The following is a 10,041-nucleotide window of genomic DNA, read 5'->3' on the forward strand; positions in this document are numbered from 1 at the left end:
CTGTATTGACTTGGAATAAGATCAGAGCTTACTAAGGAGTGCTAAATTAGATATTAGAAAACAACAAAGAACCAAAATCAATTTCCAGAGAAGACCGTGAGCTCTCTGTTCTTCTACGTGTCAATTACACAAGCATCAGTCAGAAATGCTACCATGTAATAATGCACCTCTAAGGAACACATCTCAATCTGTGAGTCCATGCCCCACTTCACATTGATCAAGAGAACTTCCTGCCTCATGACAACACAGGGTTGCCAGATAGAAGAGCAGGTAGGAAATAAGGCTTTTCTTTCCCTCTGTTGTTCATGGCTAGAATGTGACAAATTAGGGTGTTTTGTTTTATTTCAGATCCATTATTGCTGCTTTGGTTCCTGTGTTATGGCCTATTACCTATGCTTTACTGTGGCACAAATCAGGAACAAAAAAATCAGCCTCACAACTTCAAAAACGCTCACCCTCAGCCCCCAGAATTGTAATTCAGTTCAGGCAATCATTGCTTTTTTTCTCATGAAGTATTTTCACTGGAATAAACATAATGACAAGTTCCCAAAGGTCAGGACATGAAATACATCTCATTAACACGATCACCAGTTTTCTCAGCAGATGCTGATGCAAGCATACCTCTCTAACCTGCTACAAATACTGCTGAGCTTCCTGAATCGTTTCCAAACTGACTGATGGAAAAGTTGTTTCTGAAAACAGAAAAGAGAAGAAAATGGAGAAGCACCACCAAGAGATGAGAGATCTGTGCTATAGCACTACTGAAGCAGCAGATGCTCCCTGAGAAACATTTTTCCTAAGACTTTTGACCTTGTATTGAGCGCTGTGCTGACACTCAAATCATTCACCGAACTCCAGGAGCTGCGGCTGTTGAATTTAAATGAAGAGCATGTCTCAGTGTCATTCAATTAAAACAAATTGAAGCCAAAAGAATTAAACTCAGCTACAGCAAGAGAACTGATGAGTCATGGGAAGTTTTTTAGCAAGAAATCACATGCCAAGGAGCAACATCCTTTTTCTGTCGGCCATTAGAGAAAGGAATATAAAATCCCACACATTCCAAGCAGCAGCATACATTAGGCATACAAAGCCTAATGCAACCTGAAGGCAATATTAGAGTGCTGAAGTAAATGTACTGAAATCTACTGAAGATACCGAAATGGATTTTTAGCAATTCACAGAAACTGTCTGAATTAACTACCTCAGCTCTTTATTATCAAAGTTTGTTACAAAATGCAACAAAGCAAACATTCTATTTAACATTCTACATAACAAAGCATCCACAAATCAATCTTACACTACAGATGGATGGGTTAAATTGTTTGTACCGCATTATTTAACATGATGAGGTCCTATCAAGTTACTTTGAGTCTCAATTTTTAAGAACAGCAGAGAAAAAAAGGAAAACAGTTCCTAAACTAAGCAAATTACATCGCTTAAATAATAACATAAAAGACAACTGCTCTGCTTTTAACATACAATACAGCTATTATTAACTTGTCTTCGCAGGGAAGAGAAATTCAGAACAAGCAACATAAATGACCAAAAAAAAAAATAACGTCTCGACAATGCTGGCATATTACCAAATATAAAAATGCAATGTGATTAATAGGAGATATTTTCTTCCCATCATTTAAGTAACATATTCTAGTCAGCATTTATGCCAAATCACGCCTAATTTGTGTTTCAGCTCACAAATTAAAGGATGAAAAAGCAATGCTGCAAAGCAACAATTTGAGAAGGCAGAAGTTTTAGCTGAAATCTGACACACACATCTTACATTCTTCCTCAATTATATGACCAAAGGTCTTAACCACACGTTTTGCCAACATAGGAAGGGCCCAAATAGCTCATTACCTACAGGATACTGCAGGTGGACTGCTCTGTCTTCAAATCACAAATCCAAGAGACTAGAAAAAACACTGATGAATTCAGGTAAGAAGCTTAGAAGCATGAAAATTATCCTGAAGTACATCTAGTAATAGCAATAAAACGATGCAAACGATAAGAAGTGAGCATAATAAATCAATCCCTGCACAGAACCATTGACACAGATACAGCCACCTCTCTGCAATTACTGCAGGAGAGAAAGAACAGCCGGCAAGGATGGAAGCACAACAAGTGCTCTCACTTACAGTGTTCATCCTCATACTCAAGCTTCTGTGGCCACTTTGCACCTTTATATTATTCTTTATGCTGATCTTGGGGAAAATAAATAAAACCAAACCAACAAAAAAACCACTAAAATACGCTATGCAGGCTCAAATGCCACATGGGGAAAAAAAAATAATCTCAAGAGACATTTATGTTTCCAAAGTCAAAAAACTTTGCAGCTTAAGAAAACAGTTCACTTACTGTTTCAATGCTTACTTTTGATATTTGGTTTGTATACCTACAGGAACAAACATCCTCACATCCTCAGTTAGAAAGACTCAACACTCCCTGATTTGCAGTGGCAATTCTGTTCTCTAATTGCAGTTTGATGTAAACAAATGCCTTTGGACAAATTTTACTTCTCACAGGGCATGAAGAAAGTTTACAGAAGGCAGAGGTTCCACCTGTCATTCACTGAAAACAGAACTACAGAAAGATGAGATATCTTTGATCAAAGCCAGAGCTAACAGTCCCGGCACACATAACTTTGTTCTTACAAAACAAAGGGAAGTGAATAAAAAGTGGACTTCTAACTCAATAACATAACTAACTTGCGAATTTCATCAGATTATGAGAGTTAAGATATCAGCTCAGTGAAGTTATCAGCTCATTTTCAGTCAGAGACCAAAATTAGGTGTTCTTAAAAAGGTAAATCCCTGGCAACTTTAAATGCAGGAAATACATCTGGAAGTTTACTGTCTCTCCTCAGTTTAAGAACACTGAAAGAAATAAAAAAAACATAAACACTTCCATCCTAGGAGGAGACAGGCTGTTGAAATAAATCAGATAAAAGCCAGCCATCACAGAATCATAGAATGGCCTAGGTTTAAAAGGACCACAATGATCACTGAGTTTCAACCCCCCTGCTATGTGCAGGGTTGCCAACCACCAGACCAGGCTGCCCAGAGCCACATCCAGCCTGGCCTTGAATGTCCCCAGGGATGGGGCATCCACAGCCTCCTTGGGCAACCTGTTCCAGTGCGTCACCACCCTCTGGGTGGAAAAATTTCCTCCTAATATCTAACCTAAACCTCCCCTGTCTCAGTTTAAGACCATTCCCCTTTGTCCTGCCACTATCTACCCTCGTAAACAGACATACCCCCTCCTGTTCATATGCTCCCTTCAAGTACTGGAAGGCCACAATGAGGTCTCCACAGAGCCTTCTCTTCTCCAAGCTAAACAAGCCCAGTTCCCTCAACCTTTCTTTGTAGAACAGGTGCTCCAGCCCTCTGATCATCTTAGTGGCCCTCCTCTGGACCCACTCCAAGAGCTCCACGTCCTTCCTGTACTGGGGGCCCCAGGCCTGGACAAAGTACTCCAGATGGGGCCTCACATGAGCTGAGTAGAGGGGGACAATCACCTCCCTCTCCCTGCTGGTCACCCCTTTTTTAATGCAGCCCAGAACACAGTTGGCCTTCTGGGCTGGAAGCGCACACTGCTGGCTCATGTCCAGCTTCTCGTCCACCAGGACCCCCAAGTCCTTCTCAGCAGGGCTGCTCTCAAGGAGATCTTCTCTCAGTTTGTATAAATACCTGGGATTGCCCTGACCCAAGGGGCATAATGGAAGGTATTATTTTTTCCATCAATAGCAAATCTCGCACAGGATAATTTTTGAAGTTATTAAATATAAAACGGCTGAAAAGATAAAAAGAGATCAGGGCTTAACGTAGAATTCAGTGAGAAGGGCCAGGTCAAAATAATTTTTGTCAAGGACATTGTAAAGAACTGGTTCAGCAAAATGATAGAAAGTCTTATCCCTGCTGTTACAGAACGTTCATTAACTACCAGGGGGAAAAAGAAGAACATAACTAATGTGAAAAAGAACATAATTATTTCTACATAATTAATTTTATTTTTCAGGGCAATGTTTCAAAACATTTCATTCTCCAGCACTCAATTTAAGAGCTTAAAAAAAACCAAATCACAAATATGGTGGCACATAAAATTCAATTTGGTTCTGAAAAAAATGTTGAAATTAAAAACTACAGAGAAAAATCTACTATATTACATCTATTTTAATGCAAATTCTCATCCTAAATGTTCAAGGAACTTCAAAGTAACTCATGTTTTCCTGTGAAAAGCCTATTACAAAACAGTTGGTAGGACCACAGAGTAGAAACAGAAATTTGGGCCTGATGACACCTGCAGATGCATTCTGTAACTCTCACAGCAAGGTAAGAGACCTCTTCGTTACTGTAGGAATATCTCTAAAAAACAATTATCCTCAGCAATTACTGCTGCCTTCTCAGGTAACTGTTCCTGCTTCAGACTCCTTGTTTCAGCTGTTCTGGTTTTGAATTGGCCCAGCTTTCATCTTCTCTGGTTCTCAATCAGCATTTTAAGACAAACCACAGAAGAAGCAGTATCCTACCTGTACTCGTTTGTTGCCTAAGTAATGTCACTTATTAAGCCAAAGGAATGAGCAATTCAGAATGTATATTTGGCTGTCTGTAAGCAAGATTTCAGCTTTTCAAGAAACCCCTAACCATCTGATAGCAAAGGCCTGTTCCTGTGCCTGATTCAAACCAAAGTAGAGCATCAAGGAAACGATCACTGAATGTTACAGAAGAAAAGATTAGGCAAATGAACCACATAGAACAAAACAGCCTTCTCTTTGCAGCTTGACAAAATAAATAAATGAAATTATTTTGTCTAAATTTTAGCCAGGAAAAACAGCTAACCTGGTTAATAAATGGCACTGTGAGTCTTCCATAGCCATAACTGTGGAAGATGACAAATACTGTTTGGATTTTGGTGGTGAGTACTTCATGGTGTACTTATAAAATACCCTTTTAAAAGGTAAGTTTTTCCTATGTGCGCACTCTTAAGTCACAGAGTGAAAGACAGGCTGATTCCCCAGTGTCTTTCTTCTCCTTATGCTTGAAGAATGTTCTATGTTCTCAAGGTAAATTTGCAGAAAGCATTTTAAGTTAACTACTGCATAAGGAATATACTGTAGAACTACTGATGTACATTCTGCATAACCTCCTTTAATGACTTTAAGACCAATCAGATATACTGCATTTGGAATTGGTCTTGGTATCCCTCCATTCTGCTCCAGTACAGGGAATCAAAACAGCTTTCCAGTTCTTGAGACTAGATGAAAATAGATGACCACTTCTCTGCCTTACTGCTTCACATGCTCACCTTCAAAGTAACACATTTTCTAAGCACTGACTTCTGCTCATTTACTTAAACTCTGATTTGGCTAAATCTTTCATTTTATATCAACCAGTATGGTATTCCAAGAAGCTATTGTACATTCAACATTAAAATATGTACAGGTTACACTCCACATTCATTCAGACTCTCACAGGGCATAATCCGCTTCCTACTAAAGTCCACAACATGAACCCACTAATTTTGGAAGTGCACCCAGAGCTACCCAATGTCATAATTTCTACTAGAAATGTATCACTGGAAATAATTGTTTCTAATCTCCAGTGAGCTATATATAATTTTTAGAAGAAAGTTCATAAAGCGAAGAGATTCATTCTTCTAAACTGACAAAGGCTAAAGCTGTAAAACCAGATGCCTTAGTCATAGAAACATTAAAGATTACACCAATCTGTCATAGGCTATTATTATCCTCTTCCTATTAATAAAAATACTGAAAAGAGCAAAATACAAATCTTCTCTTCCACAAAGAGGCTGGAGAACTAAGGGAAAAATGGTCTACGTTAGGCTCATTAAACAGTACTTATATATTTCACAGTTAACTTTAAAGATGGCAAAGTAGGTTATAACTCAACTTTTCTTCTTACATCCAGTCCCTGAACAGCAGAGTGATCTCCAATGGATACGGAGCATTAACACCACCACAGAGTCTGTGGAACTAATGCAAGACTTAGTGCTGAAATACTTCGATAAGGTTTCATCAGTACAGGAATCAGCCCAAGGTCACAAATCCCACTTCCCTCCATCCTTACTCCCTTTTCTTTTAACGTCTAAACCTAGACTGTCCTTCCTTTACGGATGATTATTAGGTCACAAAAATAAACTGAAATGGTGGCCAACAACTTCCCTATATTTATGCTTTTGTAGGGTGAAGGAATTCACTTAGAACATAGAAATAGGCGTTGTAGTTCACTTGACTTTTATGTAAAAAAAAAAAAACCAAAAACATTTCACTGTAACATGAGAAAGCCCTTATTTCAAAGCAAATAAAAAGAAAAGGTACTTCTACTCATTTGCATCAAATTTCTGTATGTCTCTGATTTACAGAGAAAATACTGGTCAGTCATTGGCATTATGCTATTGGAACACTACACCAGAGAAAAAAAGAATATCTTCAAACACAACTGATAAACAAGCCTACATACATTAACTAACATCAAACCAGTATATTCCAAATGCCCAAAATGCAAAATAAACACTGAAGTAGAATGAATTTTGATCTCATGTAGGTCCATATCTGTTATAAAATTATTTAACTTACATTAGCAATTCACATTAGGCAAAGCACAGCCATACTGAGCACACAGTACCACTACAACTCTCTTCTCTACAAGGTCCATCTTTATGACAACAAGCATTACCGTGTTCTCAGCTTTTTGTATCCTCTAGTAATAAACTTTTTATTCAAACTGAACTATGAACACAAACAGTGTTAAAAAAGAGAAGTATAGATGCAAAAAAGGCAGAGTTACTAAACAAAAATAGAAGTGGCAGAACCAGATCTAAAATAAAATTACACCAGTACTGTCAAGTCTTCGAGAAATGAGTAAGATGGCATACATACTTTTCTGCTTGGAGCTTTGTGGTTTTTACTATCAAGTCCTGGGTTTGTTCTTTTGCTGCCTAGAATTAGAATCAAGTATATGAGGAATACAAACATAAAAAATGTACTACACAACTTCTAAAACAAATAATTCCTTCAAACCTTTCTGATTAAATACTTAAAGAGCATATACTCTTCAATACAAAAAGCTAATAACATTTATTAACTCCAAAATTTCAGGTATGAAAAAACCAATAATAACTTTATCTGTACACATTTTTGTTATTATATACACTCATATTTGCACACTGTTCTGTGGTTTGGATTGCACAGAGGCTTCCTGAAAGACAATGTCATGAGACAAAACCAGTAATATCAAGATGGCACACTTGATTTTTCTCACTCTTTGATCACGAGATAAATTCTAACAAGTATGTTTTAGGTATATATATGAACATACAACTCAGGCTTTACTCAGCGTGCAAGGCTGAATAAATTCAAATCTTATACCATAATACACACATTAGTTAATGCTTTAATCATTCACACATCCACTCCAACAGAATATTTTCTCTCCTCTCAAAAACAAATGAAAATTGATATTCTCAGAAGAAGTATATTGCGACCATCCAAATGCTAAGTTCTAAGAATGTAAACTAATTTCCTCAATGCATTTTCTAAAGTAAAAAAGAAATACCTGAATACTGCATAATACATAATACTCATATATCAGTGTCACAGTTAATCTTCTAAAATAACTATTTATACTTCAAAAGAAAACAGTTCCAAATAAAAGAACACAAAGCACATTTCTTCATATATTACCTTCAAACGACTGGACATATCTTCACAGCAGCTGCTCATCGCTTGAACATCTTCATTTATACTCTCAAGCTCCTACATAAGTTCAAATAACAGAAATAAATCAGGAATGGCATGCCCAGGCCCACTTTCATCCCACCAAAATGAGAATTGTCTGTTAGTAGGAATATGCAGATCACACATTGAGTGCTATCTCTAGTTCAGGTCAACACAATTCAGAACTGACGTGGACAGTCTGGAAGGAGTCCAAATGAGGGCTGCAAATTTGATCAAAGGGCTGGAGAACCTGTCCTTAGAGGAATAACTGAAGGCATTTGGTCTGTTCATCTGGAGAAGAAAAGGCTCAGGGGGACCTCATCATAGTATTCTTGCACATAAAGGGCAGTTACAGAGAGGATAGAGGCACTCTCTTCACATGGAGGCACGTGAAAATGAGGGGCAACAGACACAAGATATACTGGGAGGGGTCTCCCCTTGATAGAAGAAAGAATGTATTTCTTCTTGTCATTGAGAATAACCCATCACTGGAACAATCTCCCCATGGTCAGGGCAGAATCCCCATCGCTGGAAGTTTTCAAAATACAATTGGACAGGTTTTTTTTTTTTTTCAAATTATGCAGCTCTACGTGGGCAATATAACTACACAAACTGTAAAACTGCTACCTCTTTAACTTGCTTGAATATGTGGACAAATTCTTCATTGATGGCTAAGCTCCGACGCTCAATGTCTCCACGCAAGTTCCTTCGGGTGCGCAGGCTGTTTTCGACAAAAAACGTCGAGAGAGCCTTGAGTGCTTCCAGCATTTCCTAAGAAGTGAAAACAAAACAAAAAACAACAACCCACAACCTTTAACTTTCTACCAAGTTACAAAGAAGCACGTCACGTAGGCTGTAACCAACTCAAGTTGGGGGCTTTAGGGAAAATGTTAGCGTACAAGGTTGGATATGAGGAAAAAATTCATTCTCTGGAAGAGCAGTGAGGCAGTGGCAGAGGCTGCACAGGGAGGTGGTGGAGTCACCATCCCTGGAGGTGTTCAAAAACCGTGTGGATGTGGCCCTGAGGGATATGGTGAGTGGGCATGGTGGGGATGGCTGGTGGTCGGACTGGATGAGCTTTGTGGTCTTTCCCAACCGGAATGACTCTATGATTCTACCATTCTTTATGGTTTTAGAGAAAACAAACGAACAAACACAGCACACTTTAGATTAGTTAGTAGATAATGAAAATAATTACGAGTATTTAACATAATACACGACTTTGTTTAGTTTTATTATAGCTCGACTCAGAAAAAATCGGTTAAAGCGCGTCTCATTCACAGCTACGAAGCGGCTAAATCAGGTAAAGCTTTGGGAGCGCCCTGACAACGAAGCTCTGAGCCTCCACAGGGCTGCATCGGCAGAGCTGGTGCCAAGCCTCCCTCTGTACACAACGCTCCGAGCGCCCGCCAGGCGCTCCGCAGCGACACGGGGCGCGGCACCTCGGCCGCCTCTGCCCCGCAGGCCCCGGCCCCGCCGCCCGCCCCACCTTGTCGTTGTCCAGACGCGTCTCCAGGATCTTGTTCAGCTTGCGGGACAGCGGGTTGATCCCCGGGCCCGCCGGGGCGGCTGCCGGAGGCAGGGGAGCGGTGTCGGCCATGGCTGCCCGGCCGCCGGAGTGTGGCTGAGCAGCTCCCGCGGAAACACGCTCCCCGGGCTTTGGTTCCGTGTGTGTTGTGCTGACCCAGAGCCCTACGTTGGCAGTGAAGAGAGCATGTGCAACGAATTCCACGGCAAAGCTGAGGGCTGTGGAGGGGGCACTCGCAAAGGCTGTCGAGGAGCTTTAAAATTATAACATTTAGAAGTCAGAATTTGGAGAGATTTCCTGCTATACTAAAGTGGATGAGGATTCAATTGGATGGTCACAGCCTGAGGGCTGAGGTCAATGGCTCCACGTCCAGCTGGACACCGGTGACAAGCAGTGTCTCCCAGGGGTCTGACATGGGTCCGGTACTCTTTAACATCTTTATCAATGACATTGATGGTGACACTGAGTGCACCCACAGCAAGTTTGCAGACAACACCAAGCTGAGCAATGCAGCTGGTTGTGCAGAAGGAAGGGGCGCCATTCGAAGGGGCCTGGACAGGCTTGAACAGAGGGCTAATGAAGTGCAAAAAGGCCATGTGCAAGGTGTTGGGTCGGAGCAATCCCAGATCTGTGTACAGACTGGAAGAAGAACCCCTAGAGAGTAGCCCTGATGAGAAGGACTTTGAGGTCCTTGTAGATAGAAGATTTAATGAGTCGGCAGTGTGTGCTTGCAGCCCTGAAGACCAACAATATCCTGAGCTGCATTGAATGAGGGGTGGCC

The 10,041-nt window shown here is 40.3% G+C and overlaps 1 protein-coding gene across 1 annotated transcript in view; it reads right to left on the minus strand.

The window, feature by feature from the left end:
* Positions 1–9,347, minus strand: part of COG6 (component of oligomeric golgi complex 6) — a 51,336-nt gene extending 41,989 nt beyond the window's left edge. The window contains exons 1-4 of the mRNA XM_417082.8: positions 9,222–9,347; positions 8,360–8,503; positions 7,700–7,771; positions 6,896–6,954 (exon numbers count right to left, since the gene is read on the minus strand). Coding sequence (XP_417082.2) covers positions 6,896–6,954; positions 7,700–7,771; positions 8,360–8,503; positions 9,222–9,332 — 386 coding nt within the window. The 5' untranslated portion in view covers positions 9,333–9,347. The remainder of the gene's footprint in view (positions 1–6,895; positions 6,955–7,699; positions 7,772–8,359; positions 8,504–9,221) is intronic.
* Between the last annotated feature and the right edge of the window lie 694 nt (positions 9,348–10,041).

The sequence above is a fragment of the Gallus gallus genome, chromosome 1 (assembly GCF_016699485.2).
Source record: "Gallus gallus isolate bGalGal1 chromosome 1, bGalGal1.mat.broiler.GRCg7b, whole genome shotgun sequence".
Classification (NCBI taxonomy): Eukaryota; Metazoa; Chordata; class Aves; order Galliformes; family Phasianidae; genus Gallus; species Gallus gallus.